General features: G+C 42.5%; 1 protein-coding gene and 1 long non-coding RNA gene across 7 annotated transcripts in view; both read left to right on the top strand.

Moving 5' to 3' along the window:
- The window catches only part of LOC307210430, a 344,426-nt gene that overhangs the window by 300,591 nt on the left and 22,802 nt on the right, over positions 1-21,033 (top strand). The gene's annotated exons all lie outside the window — the stretch shown is intronic.
- Positions 1-21,033, top strand: part of NDEL1 (nudE neurodevelopment protein 1 like 1) — a 51,337-nt gene that overhangs the window by 14,989 nt on the left and 15,315 nt on the right. For 4 of the 6 annotated variants that reach the window (XR_013835945.1, XM_079966149.1, XM_079966151.1 and 1 more), the window contains exons 2-5: positions 14,352-14,449; positions 17,630-17,783; positions 19,717-19,865; positions 20,575-20,711. Coding sequence is in view for 3 of the 6 variants with exons in the window: in XM_079966149.1 (XP_079822275.1) it covers positions 14,352-14,449; positions 17,630-17,783; positions 19,717-19,865; positions 20,575-20,711 (538 nt within the window). In the remaining 3 variants the exon portion in view is untranslated. Of the gene's footprint in view, positions 1-2,783; positions 2,942-4,260; positions 4,283-14,351; positions 14,450-17,629; positions 17,784-19,716; positions 19,866-20,574; positions 20,712-21,033 lie in introns of those variants that run through there. The other 2 variants (XR_013835946.1, XR_013835947.1) reach the window with 2 other exon arrangements.

The raw sequence follows: 21,033 nt of genomic DNA, 5'->3' as shown, positions 1-21,033 counted from the left end.
AGCTGAATAAAGAGCATGAAATCACTTTGCGACTCTGAGTATATTTCAAGGGGGCAGGATCAAGATCCAGTACAGGAAAGCCAAAGAGGGAAAAGTTGGAATTGTCAAACAAGTACCGGATCAAATTGGGAACGATGTTCAAATTAGGGGAGCAGGGTGGTTCAGGGACCCTCAATGAAATCCACAAGCAAGCCATTGATCTTCCACGCCTACCGGTAATTCAATCAAATCACATCACCAGTAGCGATGTGATTTTAAAAACAGGAGCCAAGGGGATCAGTAAAAAATTAAGTGAGTTTTGCTCCCTCTGGCCTTTCTGTAATTCAAGCAGGGGCTAAGAATGCAGAGAAAAACAAGAGGTGGTGGACATCTTAGAACAGAGTTAAGGAAACGAAGAAAGAAAATTAAAAACACTAGCGATATGTCTGGCCACTTTCTGCCAGTCTCTTCTTCAAATTTAGCACACAATGTTTGCTATTTCTGTTTCTGAAACTATCTCAGGAAGATCTCAATACTGGCTTGCATATCTAGGAAACAGATCTCAGCTAAGTCTTCTTCCTGTCCTCCTTCCTGTTTTAACTTCCTGTGAACAAGATAGAATGTCTCACACAGCTTAGCATGAACTACTACATCATCTTCCTGAAACACTAACGCTGTTCTGTTCAGAAAATACCTCTTTTGTGTAGAAAGGGGCACTGGTAGAAGCGCTTCATCTTTAAGAAACCAGTTTCTTCATCAAGAAGTAGGAAGTCTCAGGCTCTTTAGTAGCATACATCTAGGCATGTTCTCTAATAAAATATGTCCCACTGTGTTTTTCCCATGTAAATGTACATAATATTGCAGTTTATGGGTGGGATTCAACTAACGCTTTTCCCTCAGAACAGACCTACTGAAATCAGTGGTCTAATCTTAGTCATGTTCATTAATTTCAGTGGGCCTACTCTGGGTAAAGCTTAGCTAAATACCACCCTAAGGCTTTGTAAGTCAGAATCACACTTTGCATCACACCTGGAATCAAACAGGCAACCCGTGTAGATCTAAGTACTGTATTAGTGATAGGTATTATTTCTTGGGTCCTGCTATATGCATCCTATCCACCAGTGAAAGAAGCTGGGAGTTGGGGGCACTGTCATACAGTGGTTCCGCTCCTTCCTCATGGGCCGTGTTCAGAAAGTGGTGGTGGGGGATGAGTGTTCAGACCCCTGGGCCCTCACTTGTGGGGTGCCTCAGGGTTCCGTCCTCTCCCCCATGCTTTTTAACATCTATATGAAGCCGCTGGGAGAGATCATCAGGGGGTTTGGACTGGGTGTCCATCAATATGCAGATGATACCCAGCTCTACCTCTCTTTCAAATCAGAACCAGTGAAGGCGGTGAAGGTTCTGTGTGAGTGCCTGGAGGCGGTTGGAGGATGGATGGCGGCTAATGGATTGAGGTTGAATCCTGACAAGACAGAAGTACTGTTTTTGGGGGACAGGGGGCGGGCTGGTGTGGAGGACTCCCTGGTCCTGAATGGGGTAACTGTGCCCCTGAAGGACCAGGTGCGCAGCCTGGGAGTCATTTTGGACTCACAGCTGTCCATGGAGGCGCAGATCAATTCTGTATCCAGGGCAGCTGTCTACCAACTCCACCTGGTACGCAGGCTTAGACCCTACCTGCCTGCAGACTGTCTCGCCAGAGTGGTGCATGCTCTAGTTATCTCCCGCTTGGACTACTGCAATGCGCTCTACGTGGGGCTACCTTTGAAGGTGACTCGGAAACTACAACTAATCCAGAATGCGGCAGCTAGACTGGTGACTGGGGGCGGCCGCCGAGACCACATAACACCGGTCTTGAAAGACCTACATTGGCTCCCAGTAAGTTTCCGAGCACAATTCAAAGTGCTGGTGTTGACCTTTAAAGCCCTAAACGGCCTCGGTCCAGTATACCTGAAGGAGCGTCTCCACCCCCATCGTTCTGCCCGGACGCTGAGGTCCAGCGCCGAGGGCCTGCTGGTGGTTCCCTCATTGCGAGAAGCAAATCTACAGGGAACCAGGCAGAGGGTCTTCTCGGTAGTGGCGCCTGCCCTGTGAAACGCCCTCCCATCAGATGTCAAAGCGATAAATAACTACCTGACATTCAGAAGACATCTTAAGGCAGCCCTGTTCAGGGAAGTTTTTAATCTGTGATATTTTAGTGTATTTTTGGTTTCTATGGAAGCCGCCCAGAGTGGCTGGGGAAACCCAGCCAGATGGGTGGGGTACAAATAAATTATTATTATTATTATTATTATTATTATTATTAGCTAAGCATCACTTGAGCAAAAGGAAGAAAAAAAATAGAACACACCCAACAACCCACTATTTATTATACAGTATTAACAATGTAAGACTTTTCTTTTTACATTGCTGGATAGGTATAGGGAAGAAATGGAACAAAATCCGTTCTGATTGGTCTTGGAAACATGCAGGTAGGAAGAGATTGACCGCACTGAATGTTTGGAACACACAACTAGGTTGCAATCCTGCACACACTTACCTGGGTAATAAGTGTCATTGGCATGTACGTATTTGGATTGCGCTACATGTGTGATCGCCAGTGGGTTGGTTTGTCGCAACAAAAACAGCAAAACCACTATAGGAACATTAAAGTTTTAATATTCACGCGCGAGTCTCAGAATAGGCACGGCGCGCGCTCGAGAAGGGCGTGACCATATCTACACGGCCCCGCCTCCTCTCCCGCGGCCTGCCGTTCAAGTGGCTGGCTCCGCCCCCGAGCGGGGTTCTGCTTGTCTCGTGGTGGACCTCGCCTTCTGCTGTGACGTAGGCAAGGCGGTGGGTTGCCCGGATGAGGCAGGGTTCGGAGCTGTGTCAGCGACTGAGGCGATGCTGTGGCAGCAGCGGCGTCGGCAGTGGTAGGAGGAGAGCGCCGCTGGACGGTTGAGGAGCGCGAGAAGGAACAAGGGTGGGTCTAGAGGAGCAAATGTGTGTGTGAGAGAGAGCGTGTGTTGTGTGCGAGGGTGGGTGGACTTTTTGAAGTGCGCGAGCGGGGCTGAGGTACCGCCGAAGCCGGGTGAGCCCCCACCCCACCCTGGTCCTATCTCTCTCCCCCCCCCCCCACCGGGCGCATAACTGCTTCACTCCTTCGTCGCGAGCTCGTGCCGGATTGGTTGCGAATCGACAACGGGGCAGATTCCGCCCCTGCCGGCCTTCTATTAGTCGGAAGGGGAGCCATGGCCGACTGTCACTGGCTTGAAGCCGTGTCATTCATCCATCAGGGAGCGGCGGGCGGGCGGGCAGGCGGCCTCCCTCCTCACCCCCCCCCCAGGACTCGCTGCCCTCCTTTCCCTGCCACCGCTTAGGAAGGGGAGGAGGCGGCCGTTTGTCGCTCCTCTGTTGGTGGCGCCACCGCTGCCCGCCACGCTGTCGGCCAGCGCCGCCCTGTGACGCCTCGGCGCCCCTTGCCCTGGACCGTTAACGGCGAAGGGTTCCGGCTGCTGCTGCTGGCCTCGTGACTCACCTCACGCCCCGCCGCTGCCGCCGCCCTTCCCGCTGCCCGGTAGGCCTCAGATGAAGGCCTGCCTCCGGTTCTGCACCGCCGGCACCAGCTCCCTTTCGTGCCAGCCCAGCGCTTCGTAAGAAGCGGGCATCCTGTTGCCGCTTCTCAGGCCTCCATTTAAGCGCTCCAGGCTCCAGTCGGTTGAGCTTCGGCGTTTGGCCTGTGAGTGACTTCCAGCTCCTGGCCAACCCTGTGGCCGCCCTGACTTTTCCTTTCTCTTCCTGCCTCTGGCAACCTTCGCCAGGTACCTCCCGCAGCTTTTGTTCCAGCTGATAAGGCTTTACCACAAGCAAGGCCCAAATCCTCGTGTGTGTAAAATCTTGGGCGGCTTGGATTCCTTCCAGTATTGATGTCTGTTCCCAGGAGTGACTCAGGGCCGTCTCTTGCAAGGTCTTTTTTGGGATGTTTGTGAATTTCCCAAGCGTGTAAATTTTAAATTAGGAGGAGGTGTCATAGAGTATATGACCTTCCTTCTGAGTCTTTGTGTGTTGTGATAGGAAAAAGATGACTGCCCCCTTTAAGGATTTGGCTTAACCCTTTAAGGTTAAACTAGACATGCTGAGACACTTGGTCACATGTCACACTGTATATATTAAATGCGTATGTTTTTAATGTTTACATCTGAAGGCTGTCTAGGTGAGATGAATACTGTAATGTCTTCCTCTGTTAATTCCCATTGGGCTCACTTCTTGTGTTGCACCTCATCCAGGGGAGAAAGCCTGCAGTAATTGGAAATGGACAGATAAGGTGAGGAAGGGTCAGGATTCAATTCCACTGCCCTGGGTCTCCTTTTACTCTGAAAATGAGATTATTATTATTTATGAAATTTTATACCACCCCTCACCTGTAGATTTCAGGGCAGTGCATATCATAAAAATACAAGACAAAGAACAAAAACAATATAAACCTCCCCGCCCCCACCCTCTTCTTACATGTGAATAGGGATGAGAACAAAAAATGAGGTTGCTTCCATTATATGCAACTGAAGTGAACTGAAAGCATATCTCTCGCCCCCCCTCCCCTTATTATTCTTGCCTCCATTTCCCTCCACTCCCTCTGCACCCTTCTCCTGTGTCAAATACCGTAGTTGATCACACTGGATATGGTCTGTATTCTACATGTACACCAGTACTGTAATAATGATAATAGCAGATGTTTTATACAAACAACTCCTCCTTTGTTAATGTTGATTTTCACTGCAGAGTCTTTAACTACTAGCCTGCCAAATTTGGGAAAGGGAAAAGCTTAGGTGTTTTGCTGTCAGATGGTTGCTGGGATACACAAATATACTGATGATGTCAGAGCACTAAGTTCCCATGAGTCACTGAAAATATTTTTCTTTTGCTTAGTGGAGGGAAGAGGCAGGTATGGTTACAGATGCTGCATTTTATTTTGGAGATAATCAAGTTGTTGGGAGGTGGCTATTCTAGATCAAAAGTAAACAACAACAACAAAAAACACCAACCCACCAAATCACACAAAGCAAATCCTAATTATGGTTTTCTGCCCCAAAGAGCTGAAGGCTTTTTGTTTGAGACAGCTGCAGAGTAAAATCTTAGTTGCTGCTGTTCTCGTTGCTCCCTGACTCATCCGGTATTTTGCCCTTACTACGTATGTCTTAAACCATGTTCTGCAATCACAGAGGCAATTTTTGCATTGTTGGTATTAGACATACCTTACACTCAAATTTATGGTGATACAACTGCTTTCATGGTATTGGCCCTTGCAGATTCATATGAGATGGGGTTCAGACTCTGGAAAGTAAAGCCTTCATTGAGAGTTCAGCTACTTCAGATAGGATAAGAAGTGAAAGCCTTTACTTTATCTTTCATGATGTGGATAGATTTGATGTCAGAATCTTGGCATGATGTCCCCAAAGAGGCTTTCCTGGCAACCACATTAACATCTTTTTGGCACCAGACAAAGACCAAACTTTTCCTGCTTTTGAGGGTATATTTTAACTTGTTATTTCATTGGTCACTTTTTCTAGTGAACATGCTGATGTCAAGACATACTGATGTTTCTTCATTGTGCTGTGATATACTTAATGATTGCTTGTGTTACGTATTTTAAAATGTGTAATGTTGATGTTTTTATTTTGTCTTTTCATGGTTAGTCTACTTGACATTCTTCTGTAGGTGATGAATAAATGTTAATAAGAAGTATGATTATTATAACTATTGGTGCAGATTTCTCAAATGCCTGGTGACCTCTTTGCCTAATGGTTTGTACTGTATGCTGAAAACATAACCCTTAATTTTCCTGGTTCCATCCAAACCTTAAAAGCCAGAGATTACATGGAACTCCAGTATAGCTTCAGTTAAAAGCCTTGTGTGGTTACAGTATAGTCCAGTCCTAGGGCCCCATGAAGAAAGTGGACACATCCTGCAGGTTTTATCGGTAGCGAAATATCCGGGCACCAGTAGGTTATGTTCTTTTGTGGGTTTATTGAGAGCTTGGAGGTTGAAAATGAATGTGGAGCAGTAGTTGATCATTGTTGCGTGGTCTTCTGTCAAGATGAAACATCATAATCTGGTCCTGTGTCTTTGAGTGCATGGGCACACTGCTGGTTCTATAACATGGGCAAATACAGTGGTGCCTCGCAAGATGAAAAGAATCCGTTCCGCGATTCTCTTCGTCTAGCGGCTTTTTCGTCTTGCAAAGCAAGCCCATTGACGGCTTAGCGGATTAGCGCTATTAGCGGCTTTTAGCAGCTTATCGGCTTAGCGGATAAGCGGCTTAGCGGCTTAGAAAAGGGGGGGGAACCCCCCCCCCCGCAGGAACTCGCAAGACATTTTCGTCTTGCGAAGCAAGCCCATAGGAAATTCGTTTTGCGAAGCACCTCCAAAACGGAAAACTCCTTCGTCTAGCGAGTTTTCCGTCTTGCGAGGCATTCGTCTTGCGGGGCACCACTGTATTCTATTGTGGAGGGTTCTTGTCAATTTGTCTTTATGATACATTATCTGTAACAATATATATTAGACTGAAATGTTGATACATGTCTTCAGCATTGCTTTTTGCAATGGACTTGCAGGTATCAAACTGCTGCTGTTTAGGTGCCTGTAGGTGAAATTCCAAAATTCTTTCACCTCAAGCTTTCCTTTCTCACTGCAGGTGAAAATATGTGAACATGTATCTCTTATGTTGCAGGGGTGGGGTGCAGTTTTGCATGAGTGACATTGGAAGGAGAATGGTTAGCAGGGAAAGTGGTAAGAGCCCTCTCCTGCCTTTATTTATTATTGCTGCCTCCAGTTGCTACTTTTCATTTATAAAGAAAGCAAGTCAGGGGAATTTTACATTGAACTATGTGCATACAGTGTGGCTTCTGGTCACAATATGTAGATAGGGCCTGATTTAGGATGACTTCTCTTTAAAAGTGTAGAGCTTTGTAATAAGTACTTGAGAGCGTCAGAGCTGCGCCCAGGAGGCTTGCTTCTTGGCAATAATAAGAGCAAAGGGGAGGGAGTGGCTGATTCACAACTGAGTTTAGAGAGAGTGAGACTCTGCAGCTCTGAGGACATGTGAACTCTGATTGCCTAAAATTGCATCATTTACAAAGTGCATGCTTTTCAAGTTAATGCTGGGACCAATACAAACTTTGATATGTGGCAACAGAAAACAAGCTTTTAAGGGAGAAATAAGTTGATGAAAGTTTCACTAGATTTAGATGTATCACGATCAGTTACTATTCCAAGAAACGGAAAGGAGACCATGCAACTCAGCTATTGGTCTCGTGTATATAAAACTTGTATGTGCATCATTCCTTCATATTTGGGGCTTAGAAAGATTAATAAGCTGTTATGAAAAAGAAAGTAAAACACAGCACAGTGCTCACGAACTAATCTGTGTTAAAGTACTATATTTGTGTATGCAGTATTGAGATATTTCAGACTTTAGAATCAGTTTCTAGAACTGATTCCTAATTTAAAGTGCATTCTGTTTTCATTTCCTGCAAGGAAGTTGTTTGTGTGCTGTCTGTGAGTTTATTTTGTTAATGCCATTTTAAGGATATATGCATTTTAGTAAACCAGTTCAGTTAGAACATTTAACTGGTCTCAAAAACTGAAGTCTGGAACCATAATGCTGTGCTTCTAAATGTAGACAAATGACTATAGATAGATAGGTCGCCCCCCCCCTCAGTGGTTCTCTGACGTTCTTGTATCTAAGTTTAGGAACTGGGAATAAATGTGCATTTGAGGCTATTGCAATTGAGGTAGTTTTTGTTTGAGTAATGTACTTGCCAGAGGAACACTAAGTAAGTCTCCCCCACCCCCAGTAAAATGGCAGGGAAAGATTGAATGAATGTTATACTTTTTTGGGGAAATAATTTTTATTTGATTTTACAAATATAGAGTTATAACAATACAAATTACATATCCATATTTAGATATTTCCCTGAATCGCTGGACTTCCCATCTTCTCCTCCATGGGTCCTATTGAATGAATGCTATCCTTAATTTTAATAAACCATCTCAGAAGAACTTAGGTCATTGTATAAATAATCATGTTAAGTTTCCCCTACCACACCACACATTTGCTTTCCTTGTTCTTGCAGATGGCTTTTAAAAAATTATAAATGCAGAACTCATGTTATTCACAGTAAGCCAAGGTTATTAGTTCACATTGAATGCAGAAATTGCTTTTGATTGCAAGTGGAAGTACAAACCATCACCTTTGGCTGTTATGGTTTATAATCACTTGTAGCAACCACTCATCCAGTGGCCATCCTGGTAGCAGGAATCTTGTTCAGAGCAACAGCCAAATCCATTGAGTGACTTGCACATTCAAAATATATTGCTTATTTGCTACTTTTATTGTACTTTGTGGCAGTTAAGCTGTGCCACATTACCACTTCCACAACTAACATGTTGGCTCTCACCCAGTGTCCAAACCGAGCATCAAGTTTTGCTTTGCTCCAAACGGCAGCTTCTTTGGAGAAAAATACATCTCAGTCCCCTGTTCTGTTGAGCCAAGGATTATAGCTTGTTGCTGCTGCTCATTGGTAGGGAGAAGTAAAGTGAGAATGATCTCTGCATCCATGGTAAACCATAACCATAGCTTACCATGTACATCTAAATGCAACTGCGGTGTAGATTCTCTTTACAGTTCTTATTTGCCAACATATAGTCTTGAGAGGTGTTGCTTTTATTTGAACAGGTACAACAAAGAAATGAACAGCGACCTGTTCTGAACCCTGATCTGCCCTGGTTCTCTACATGTGCCACACACTTTATTCTGCTCTGCCCCCATGTATAGTTTTGTTCTCTTCTTTCGGTACTCTACAATTTCATTCATCATTTTCTTCTAAGCTTACTGGGCAGCTGGTATCAGTGAAGAGGTGATCAGAGGCTGCAGTTTGTAAATTATTCCTTTCCTCGATGAAACTGGTTGTTTTTAGTAGTACTGAGACCTTTCATTGAGTAATCATCATGTGACCTTACTAGTCTCTGTAGATTCCAGAGCAGCATCTGATAAACACAGGTTTCAGGAAGTGCTGACATCCTCTCCCAGCCAGTTGCCAGAAGCCTATGATTCAGTATTCTGAAGTTAGTTAGATCTTACGATAATGCTAAAACACACTTCTGAGGAAGATAAATAATTGTTTGCTTGAGTAATCGCCACTTAAAATGTGAATTTGGTATTTGTCCCCCCTCATAAATTTATGACTGCTTCCTTACATGCATTTTAAAATGTGCAGTGAAGTGAACATGATGTGACCTCAAAACGTGTCTTTGGGATGTGATCAGAGGTCTTAGAGGTGTATCTGGCAGAACTCAAGCTTGCTGTCCATTTGTCTCATACTTGTGCTCTAATCTTACACATCACAAAGATGTGTGTCTGTGCCATTTTCTAGTTGCTTTCCTACATAGATTGTAAGAATGCAATTAAGGAATAATACTGTGGATAACATTTTTTAGAAGATTGTACTTAGTGGTACATATGCACACAAGCTTATTTTTCAGTTTGAACCTCTGCTTTGCAAATTCTTTTTCTTTTTTGAAGGCAACACAGAAGCTGTGGCAGTGCCTCTGGATGATGGGCTTTATTACTAATTCTGTTTTGACACTATCCTGGGCCAACTGGCAATCCCCCCTCCAACTGCTCCCCACACTTTCCCCAGATTAGTGTTAAGTATAATTAAGCATTTCCAGTGTAACCATAGTTACCACTAGGCATACGCTGCCTTTAATTTGGAAATTGAAACCACAATTAACCCTTAAATCAGAGATTGAAATTAGCTAGCCATAGTTAGCAGTTACAGTAGGCTCACATATTGTGTGGGGGTTATGTTCCGGGGGCTGCATGTAAAGCTGTAGAAAAGTTCTTTTGGGATGTTCTCAAGCTGCTAATGACTTGACTGGAGTGCAGTAGAGACTTTCTTTAATATTAGGTGTATGGTTCACATTCAGTGTTCAAAACTGCTATTGTTCTAGGTGCATTTTGCGACAGGGAATTTCATTAGTGCGAGCAGTTTCTGAAGAAATTTAGATTAGAGCTGCAGAGTGGAGGGGGAGAAGAGAGTTATCTGTTGAGGACTCCCCATTCTTGAAGACTTTTTTGCATTCTTAGTGCACATTTACATTTTATTTCCTTTCCTTTCCATTAATTGGCCAGAGTTTACAAATCACTAGTTATACAGTGGTACCTCGGGTTACATACGCTTCAGGTTACATACTCTTCAGGTTTCAGACTCCACTAACCCAGAACTAGTACCTTGGGTTAAGAACTTTGCTTCAGGATGAGAACAGAAATCGTGCTCCAGTGGCGCGGCAGCAGCAGCAGGAGGCCTCATTAGCTAAAGTGGTGCTTCAGGTTAAGAATAGTTTCAGGTTAAGAATGGACCTCCGGAACGAATTAAGTACGTAACCAGAGGTACCACTGTACTCGCATTAGACTTTGCAAAATGTCAGTCAATGCTCTTGGAGGATTTGACTTCATTCTTCATAAACCACCTGTTCTGAGGACCTTAGCCTGCTTTATCTGCTTAGTTTTTCACTTCCTCTATACTTCTGTGGTGTTTTTGCTTAGGACTGATTCGCGAAGAGGCTGCCTGGAAACTTGCAAGCAAAGATGTACTACATTTGAAATCCCTTCTCCACAATGGTTGCCAATTATCTTTCTGGAAATTGTGCTATCCATGTTAATAGGCCCAAGCCACAACATAATCAGCTTGTAACAGACTGTATTTTTCCAGACCTGTTGAGTTTCATTTCTGAGAGGCCTCTGAGAGCAAACTACTGTTGCACTACTTCAGTCATACCTGTTTGAAGCGTCTCATGTTGCCATTTTGGTGCTTTAAATTTAAACTGTAAATCCAAGTGAAGTCCTTGGAAGAAGTCATTTGAAAACAGCACACTATGGGGTGGAAGAACCCACAAATAGTTCATTCCTGGAATGGTGCAGACTGTTTTAAATAGTACCTTGGCACAAACACCATTGATGTTACCACACTGAGAAGGCAGAGTCTGCCAAGTCCCAAAATGCCACTTAGCAATTTGATCTATTCCTTGAGTCACTTATTGCAATGATGTCTGTTTACATGCTAGGGATCTTTGTCCCAGTTCAGGGAGACTATACTGGATCAGGTGCATTGGTTATGATCCAGTGTAGTTGTGTGATTGGAATGGGGGTAACAGAATGTAAGAAATGATAGGTCAGCATTTATATTCTTGTTGCTGTTTAGTCATGTCCGACTCTTCGTGACCCCATGGACCAGAGCACGCCAGGCACTTCTGTCTTCTACTGCCTCCCGCAGTTTGGTCAGACTCATGTTTGTAGCTTCAAGAACACTGTCCAACCATCTTGTCCTCTGTCGTCCCCTTCTTCTTGTGCCCTCCATCTTTCCCAACATCAGAGTCTTTTCCAGAGAGTCTTCTCTTCTCATGAGGTGGCCAAAGTATTGGAGCCTCAGCTTCACGATCTGTCCTTCCAGTGAGCACTCAGGGCTGATTTCCTTAAGAATGGATAGGTTTGATCTTCTTGCAGTCCATGGGACTCTCAAGAGTCTCCTCCAGCACCATAATTCAAAAGCATCAATTCTTCGGTGATCAGCCTTCTTTATGGTCCAGCTCTCACTTCTATACATCACTACTGGGAAAACCATAGCTTTTCCTATACGGATCTTTGTTGGCAATTTATATTCTAGATGGACACAAAACAGTCAAGGTAATAATAAATAAATAATAAATTAATAATAAAAAGGTAACCCATAAGTTGAAACAGTAACATAGACAAGGGACCAAAATATTCATCTCTATGACCTCCAATCTGTTAGCCATTGGACTATGATACTGTTTTTATAAAATTATCATTTAAAAGTTGTCCTGTACAGTCGTACCTCAGGTTACATACGCTTCAGGTTACAGACTCCGCTAACCCAGAAATAGTGCTTCTGGTTAAGAACTTTGCTTCAGGATGAGAACAGAAATCGTGCTCCGGCGGCAGGGCAGCAGCAGGAGGCCCCATTAGCTAAAGTGGTGCTTCAGGTTAAGAACAGTTTCAGGTTAAGTACAGACCTGTGGAACGAATTAAGTACTTAACCTGAGGTACCACTGTATACGGAGTAGATTTATATTTAACTTATAAGTCACCTTGACTTTTTTGTATCTATAAAGTATTGGGTAGGAAATACATTTACCTTGTTTGTTCTTGATTACTCAGTGTTTATATTTCTCCACTATCATTATTCATGATACTTTTCTCAAAGTACTGGCCTCAGATGATACTGCTATTTAAGAACTGTAGTTCTGAACTGTCATATTTTTTTCTTTGTCATGTTTTGTACAGTAAGATGAAGTAGAATACTATGTGTGTGCTTTGAATGTTCAGGTCAGAAATGTGGGTCACAGAAATGTGGGATGCGCCAGTTTGTTTCCCTGGAGGGAGAAATGACTATTGATGCTTGTCAGAATTCAGCAGTACTCTTTGGTTAACAGCATTAGAATCTGTACCCATGCGAAGGATGAAAAGCTATCATGAATGCAGTGCATTCCTTCCTGTGTGACACCTCAGAAGTTAGTAAAACAAATGCCTTCTTTGTAGTTGAGTGGCTACAACATTGACTCAGATGCTAGCAATGATCATCTGTTGGAGGAATGGGGGCTTTAACAGTCCTCTGGAAGGAAGCAGCTGACTAAATTTTTATTGTATTATTATTATTTTATTTTTCAAACTTTTGTGGGAATATGATTTAAGGGCAGTAAAAGATTATATATAATGAGTCCTATTGGCCTTTAAAAAAAGTGAACTTGCTTTTGATATCTAAATTTATTAGTAATCTTAATGTATATTTATTGTAACTTGCTAACAGGTTTTGATCAAGTGCTATATAAATCCTGTTAAATAAGAAAAATAAAACAGGAGGAACAAATGCTGCTTGGAATCGTGCACTACAGAGGACTAAAGTAGATGTGTTATGAGAGATTGCCTATGTTTAACATTTTAAAAGGCTTCAGTGATCTGGATTAGGGTCATAGCACTAGGGGGAGTGCTGACCAGGGCTCTTTGCAAGGAGCTTGCAAAAAATGCTTCTGCATTCTTTGTAGGTCGCTTCAAGGATTGACTGTGGAGTTCCCCATGAGGAAATCAATAGTACAGTCTTTTTGTTTAATGTATTTTTTATTAACGATTTCTTGGTTTATAAAAGTATGTGCAATGCCTTTTTTCAAGTTACATTTTCTACATTTGTTGGGACATTAGTGTTATATTAGGAAGAAAAGGGGGGAAGAGGTAGAGGGGGCCATGGTGGGTGGGGGTGGGGTGGCGATGTTTCTATTTTACTTTATGTGTGGGGTTTTGTGTCAGCGTCATTTGTGCAAGTTCTCTGCTAGAAATCAATAGCACAGTTGATACCAGGAAGCTTGAACTGAGCACCTATCAGCACAACCAGGAGTCTACTTTAAGGTTGTGCACTGGCAACCATGTTTCCACCTGCCCTCATCACACCTCCACATCCACATCCACCTGCCCTGTCACATGCCATGTCAGATTTGGAACAAGTTTTGTGTAGTATAAGGGAGATAGCAGGCTAAATTGGGACCCATGCTGGGCCTAATTGGGTCACAGTCTGGAGATTCCCCATACCTCTAGTAGAGCTTCTAGTTTCCATCAGCTATAGTGCTTTGTCTATGCCTTCAATGTACTCTTGAAGTGCTACCCTATGTTTTTGTTGGCATGTCAAAGCAGTTCATTATCTTTGTGCTTCTGAACAGATAATGTTGTAGAGCCACTCTGCCAATTTCTATTCATTGTTCAGGTGCTAGAGAAAGGGCAGTTTGAAATCTTTCAGCCTCTCACTGTCTGTAGGGCAGGAACAAACCTTTGCTCGGCTTAAATGGCTGACCAGACTTTACTTCTATGATCTTATTCAGTGGGTGATAGAAGTGTTAGTTCCAGTAATTACAGGTCTTACCACCTGGCTGAAAAGCCAATGCCTGCTTTAAAATGTGATCATTTACATATTCCTTAGCTGGATTTGTTCCAACTCCGTTAACCCTTCTTTGAATAGCATGGTACATTTTGGGTGTGTTTTTATTTTGTTTTCCCAAAACATTTAAAGTGGGATTCAATTTAAATGCAACAATGCATCTTCAGAGAACTCTTAGGGGCCTGGTTCAACCCAGACTTAAGGTAAAGGTAAAGGGACCCCTGACCATTAGGTCCAGTCGTGACCGACACCCATACTCATTTCTTTTGAGATTAATAGAAGGTGAGTTATAGTTCTACTTGTTGCTTTGGAATACTGATAGTCCTGGGGCTTGTCTGAAACCAGTAGGCCATATCAGGAGCTTCCTGTTAAACACTCTGGATTTTGCAGGTGACCATGATCATGGACTGTGAAGAAATCCCTGAGTTTTCATGTCCAGAGGAAGAAACTGCATTCTGGAAGGAGTTATCTTTGAAATATAAACAAAGGTATGGTTCTAGTAGTAGTTTACTGAGTTTCATTTCTAGGTAGTTAATGCATTTAAATTGCTTTCTTTGAGGTAACCTTTTAAATGTCTGTTGCAGCAGTAAGAAGCAAGTGGTTGGAAGCCACGTGTCTTCAGCAAAGCTGTGAGCTATGTGCTCTGGGATGCAGGAATAGAATTTCTTTGTCAGTAGTGGCCTTGCACTGTTTGAAATCGGCCTTTGCAAACAATGGGGTCCTTTATCATCTCAAGAATGCTGCTGATTGCTGCCCTTGGCAGATTGTCTCATGCTTCACTGTGGGGTTAAACTGTATATCTTTAAAAGTTCTAGTTTTACTGAAGTTTAGTTTAGGTACAGTGCAGCCTAATTTTGGTAAATATGGTCGTTCTGAGATTATAGGAGCTTCTGACTCCCTCTAGTGATTAGGATGCTGTTTAAGCCTCTGATTCTTGTATATTGCAATGATAGCAGCCCAGCACATGCGTGATCTGAATGAATTCAGTTTCCTGCCTGAATACTGGTATGGAATGAAAGACAAAGACAGCCATTATAGGCTACCAGTAACCCCCACCCCTACAGAGATTAGATAGATAGTAGATTCATTGTTCTGACTTGGTGGGTAATTTTTGTATAGTCTTGTAGTCTTGTTAGCTTCTTCTTGCCTAGAGCAGTATGGTTTGAAAAAGGAAAGGAAAAAAAGCAGTGATGTTGGCTTCCTAAACAAGGTGTGTGGTGTGAGTTTTTAAGGGATGGGTAGAAACTATTGGGAAATTTGCGGGGGATTGGCAGTGGTTTTCAATTTCTATTTTTTTAGCAATAGCAAAAAGGATTCAACAGCATCCTCAGATTATTAGTACCTTGTTTATTCATCACTTTTAAAGAGTCTCAAAGTGACTTACAGTTTTTTATCTAAAGGCACTCATCCAGTAATATTGTAAAAAAGTTGAAGCCTACTGTACCCAAATAAAATATTAACACCACTAACAGGTCAGAAAACATACTACAGTATTAGCCCAATTAATCAAAAGCCTGGGCAAATAGGAATGTCTTAGCCTGGTGCCTGAAAGCTGAAAGCTGACAGTGAAGGTGCTAGGTTTTCATATGGAGAGGATTCCACAAATGGAAAGCAACCCTTGAAAAAGCCCATTCTCAAGTTGTCACCCTCTATATCTCCCTCTGAAGAGGCACACAGAGAGGGGCCTCTGAAAATCCCTGGGTTTGGGTAAGTTCATACAAGGAGAAGTGGTCCCTAAAGTATTGCGGGTTCTGAGCAGCATAAGGCTCTATAGGTCAAAACCCACACTTTGAATTGCACTCAGAAACTAACTGTTAGCCAATGTAGTCAGGCCAGATTGGTGTTACTATGTTCAGACCATCTGATCCCAGTCAAGTCAACAATCTAGCTGCTCAATTTTGCAATTTTGTAAACTGGCTGCCTTTCAGTGGTTACCCAGATGTGGGCAACAGAAGCTAGGCCAGGGGTTGCAAGCTTTTTTGGAGCAGTGGGCAGTTTTTGAATTTTGAGAGTGCTGTGAGCACCCTGCATAAATGGCATGGCATAACCCAAAATTAGAGTACATTCATGATTAACCTTTCCTCATATTTATTTTCTGTACTAGAAACAGCTTAACCTGTTGTATTTCGGCTTGTCATACAGATGTTAAAGGCATATATTAGCAAACTACTTAGATGCCATTGTAGTTAAGTGGTAAATAAATTGTTTAAATAAAATAAATACAAACCCTGATTTTCCACAGTGTCAACCCTAAACCAAAGCCTACGCTGCCTCATTAAACTTGAAGAGACTTGCTTCTGAGTAGACTTGTAGACCATTGTATAGTTAATTAACTATAAAGTGAATTGTGAATGAGTGCAGGAGACATGCCTAAGCCTCTTTGCCAAACCTTCACTTTTGCCTTTTGCAGGAACAGGGTTCTTTAACATCCAGCCACACTTACTGTAGTAATATTTTTAAAAAGTAACTTATAGGGAGAGCCAGTGTGGTGTAGTGGTTAGGAGCAGTGGACTCGTAATCTGGTGAACCGGGTTCGCTTCCCTGCTCCCCCACATGCAGCTGCTGGGTGACCTTGGGCTAGTTACACTTCTCTAAAGTCTCTCACCTCACAGAGTGTTTGTTGTGGGGGAGGAAGGGAAAGGAGATTGTTAGCTGCTTTGAGACCCCTTAAAGGTAAAGGTAAAGGTACCCCTGCCCGTACGGGCCAGTCTTGACAGACTCTGGGGTTGTGCGCCCATCTCACTTAAGAGGCCAGGGGCCAGCGCTGTCCGGAGACACTTCCGGGTCACGTGGCCAGCGTGACATCGCTGCTCTGGCGAGCCAGAGCCGCACACGGAAACGCCGTTTACCTTCCCGCTGGTAAGCGGTCCCTATTTATCTACTTGCACCCAGAGGTGCTTTCGAACTGCTAGGTTGGCAGGCGCTGGGACCGAGCAGCGGGAGCGCACCCCGCCGCAGGGATTTGAACCGCCGACCTTTCGATCGGCAAGCCCTAGGCGCTGAGGCTTTAACCCACAGCGCCACCTGCGTCCCTTGAGACCCCTTAGGGTAGTGGTAAAGTGGGATATCAAATCTATGCGCATCCCCATAGTGGTAAAGTGGGATATCAAATCCAAACTCCTCCTCTACCACCTGATTTCAGGTGAACTCACCACAGGAAAGATGGATTCTGGTTGCTAGGGGAAAAGGAAGGGCAAACTACAAATATTCCACTGGTTGGAGAGTAAGTTAGATGCAAAAGAAGTGCACTAAAGGGGAGGGGGAAACAGCAGCTCTCTGGGGCCCCAGGGATTTCTACTGCTTGGTGTCCAAACAACTTGTTTATTAATCTCTTTATTAACTTTAAACAGCATAGCATCACAAGAGACACAGTATTTTGAATAAGCATGTGTCTCAAGCGACACAAAGGATTGTATTGTTTGGAAGACTATTTTTTTCTTTCTATGGGGATGCACATAGATAGTGTGCAGCAATTCTTTCAGTAGGCTTTCAGCAAGAATCGTGGTTAACCTCCACACAATAATCCTTCACATAATGCAGCAGTAAATACTTTTGGTCCTTTTGAGGTTCAGTGGGAAGAAGTAGTTAAGGGCTTACTAATACCATATTGACAGGATGGAGGCATGGTTGGAGTAATGCCTCACTCATCACCACCATTCTTCTTACAGTTTCCAGGAGGCTCGTGACGAGCTGGCAGAATTTCAGGAGGGCAGCAGAGAACTGGAAGCAGAGTTGGAGGCTCAGCTGGTACAGGCTGAACAGAGGAACCGGGACTTGCAAGCAGACAACCAAAGATTAAAGCAAGAAGTGGAAACTTTAAAGGTACAGCTGCATCTGTTAGCGGTGTTGGTGGAGGCAAATCTGGAATAGGAAATTATCGTTGCATTTATAGCTCACTTCATTATCAAGACATTGCTCTAAAGCTACACTTAGGTTTCAAGGCCAGTTAATTGTGGCCTATCCTTTCTCTTATTTTTATAGTCTCTTAGCCCACCAGATTTTCTTTTTTTTTTTTTTTGTAAATAAATTTATTAATTTTCATCCAGTTATACATTTTATATCGAATACAACATATACCTGTTTTGAACTTCCTTCAGCGCCTCTGACATCATTCGTATTTATACCTTTAGTACACATTCCCTTTTTCCATATTGCCATTATTCCTCCTTATTCCCATTTTTATTTTATAAACAATACTTATTTGTATTTTTACAGTGCCTCTTGACATCCCACTAACGTTGTGTTTATACTACAAATGTTTTTCAGATAATCCACCAATTTTCCCCAGTCCTCGATGAACTTTTGGTCTTTAGTAAATCTAATTTTCCCAGTTAATTTGTCCAGTTCGGCATAGTCTATCAATTTTAATCCCCATTCTTCTATCGTCGGTATCTCCTCTTGTTTCCACTTTTGGGCCAACAGGATTCTGGCTGCCGTTGCTGCGTATTGGAAAAGCTTATAGTCCTTTCTTCTTATGTCCTTTCCTACAATACCTAAAAGAAAAGCTTCTGGTTTTTTCACAAAAGTATATCTTAATATTTTTTCATCTCATTATAAATCATTTCCCAAAAACTTTTAACTTTCTTACACTCCCACCACTGATGAAAGAACGTCCCTTCTTTATCTTTGCATTTCCAACATTTGTTATCAACCTTATACATCTTCGCTAATTTTACAGGAGTCATGTACCATCTATAAAACATTTTCATTACATTCTCTTTCAATAACGTACATGCCGTAAATTTCATATTCTCTTTCCACAGTTTTTCCCATTCATCGAATTGAATATTATACCCAAAATCCTTTGCCCATTGTATCATTACCGATTTAACCTCTTCGTCCTTCGTATGCCATTCCAGCAATATCCTATACATTTTTGACAGAGTTTTATGCTCATTGTTTATTATATATTTTTGGAAAATCAATTCCTTTTCCACATAGCCTTTTTCCTTCAGATCTTTTTTAAATATTTCATTTACCTGACGATAATGCAGCCAGTCCCACCAGTTTTTCAAAAGTCACTGGAAAGTGAGCAGCCTAACAAGCCTTGGAGCTTAAAACTAGTGCTCAATGTCTATTAAAGTGATTTTAAGAGTGAACATTGGTGTATTCTAATGCCTTTTACATGTGAAAGGACTGCTTGGTGCTATGAGTATACTATAGGAAGAGAAGATGTTTTGGCAGAATCCTATCTGAAAGGTGTATGCATTGCTGTTGGCAGCACTCTGGTTGCAAGGCTATAATAGTTTAGTTGCAGTTCAAAGACACAGTGAACTGCCATACTGCCTTGACATGCTTCTGGAGAATTGCATTCTCTCCCATAAACCTAAAGATACTGTAACTTGGATCTTCTGTACTAAGAGTACTTGGTTACTTACAACCATCCAGTATAATGAAAAAGCATGCTTTGTGGTCTTAGATGAGGACTTGAGCATACTGTATCCACTACACCCCTTAAGACGAGCTGTCCCTATCAATATGAGTCTCTTAGCTGAGGGGCTCTTTTGTAGCTACACATCTCAAATGTGAAATTGCTTTTCAGAAATGTGGTAGGCATTGAGGAGAAAAAGAGAAGAAAATTGGTTAAGTCCTGCTGGGTGTGACTTGGTCTGCTTGTATAGGCTAGGTAGTCTGTAAATGTATCTGCAAATATGAATGTGTGTTTGAGGAAGCAGCACAGGGGGTGGCAGGAATGCTTCTAAATCACTTTGTTAATTTCAAAGCAGCAGAATACTTAATACTCTTGTGCTTTCAGGAGAAGCTTGAGCACCAGTATTCGCAAAGCTACAAGCAAGTGTCTTTGTTGGAGGATGACTTGAGTCAGACCCGGGCAATTAAAGACCAGCTGCATAAATATGTGAGAGAGCTAGAGCAATCCAATGATGACCTTGAGCGTGCTAAGAGGTAAGGGTCATGGTGTTGGGTGGTAGTCTGTTCCCTTCCTGAGACAGATACTTCCTTATATTGCCTTGCTGCTCAGGTTTTTGTTTCAGTAGCTTCCAAAGAACCTTGTATGCTATAAATAGTGAATTGATACTGATGCAGTTGTGTAACTAAAACATCTACAGTGCTTATCATATTTCCAAAACTTCTTTCATGTGGTAGCCTCTTGGGTTAGCAAAAAATATGATTGAATTTTGAAGCATTAATGTAAAACACGCAATGACTATAATTTCCATTTATACAACAAATTATTTTGCACAGTCCCCATAAAAAAAAATATGTATGTGTGTAGTGTTTGTCCCTGGTTGGACTGATTCTCTCCAGAATGATAAATTAGCATTCAGAATGTGCTGTGAGGAAAGGGGCCAATGAATTCTTCTGCATCTACAGCCCACAGGATCAGGATGGCACCAAATGTGCCAGAAAATATTATTTTATTTTATTTATAGTTAAGTATATATAATAGTTAAATGTTGTACATAATGAATAGGAGCCGCAAACACCTTTAAAATGAAATCCTGCTCTCAGGGGTTTAGGGCATCCTTGCAAATAAATTCAGAAAGTTCGCTGACCACAACCTAACCATGACTTAGAATATGATAGTTTTAGAAGTGACTCTTGAATGTGCACTGAAGAGCTGTATCCTCTGTTTTTCTCTGTGTGTGTCTAGGGCCACAATTGTTTCCTTGGAAGACTTTGAACAAAGACTGAATCAGGCCATTGAGAGAAATGCCTTTTTGGAAAGCGAGTTAGATGACAAGGAATCTCTGCTAGTTTCTGTACAAAGGCTGAAGGATGAAGCAAGAGGTATTGCTAAATTAATGCTTAGTTAATGAAGATGGAATCTGGTTGTGAAGGAATAAATAGGAACTTTTAGAATGAACCGTGGGTACAAATGTAAGCCAAATCGTAATATATTGTCATATCGTGAAGTTTAGCTGGCAATATATTATGATGTTGGAAAGCAGGTATTTCCTAGCCATACTGGGAGGTTCATAGAAACAGTAAAAGAGCTTTGAACTACTACTGGTTTCCAAGCACCAAACAGCCAGGTGGGTGCCTGGAAAGTTCACACAAGGTATTTTGAGAGATGGGTGGCATTGCCCACCTATCAATCATGTGATGTCAT

The sequence above is a fragment of the Podarcis cretensis genome, assembly GCF_951804945.1.
Source record: "Podarcis cretensis genome assembly, chromosome: 2".
Classification (NCBI taxonomy): Eukaryota; Metazoa; Chordata; class Lepidosauria; order Squamata; family Lacertidae; genus Podarcis; species Podarcis cretensis.
The sequence above is the reverse complement of the archived record's forward strand: the minus strand, read 5'-3'. Positions and strand labels throughout refer to the sequence as shown.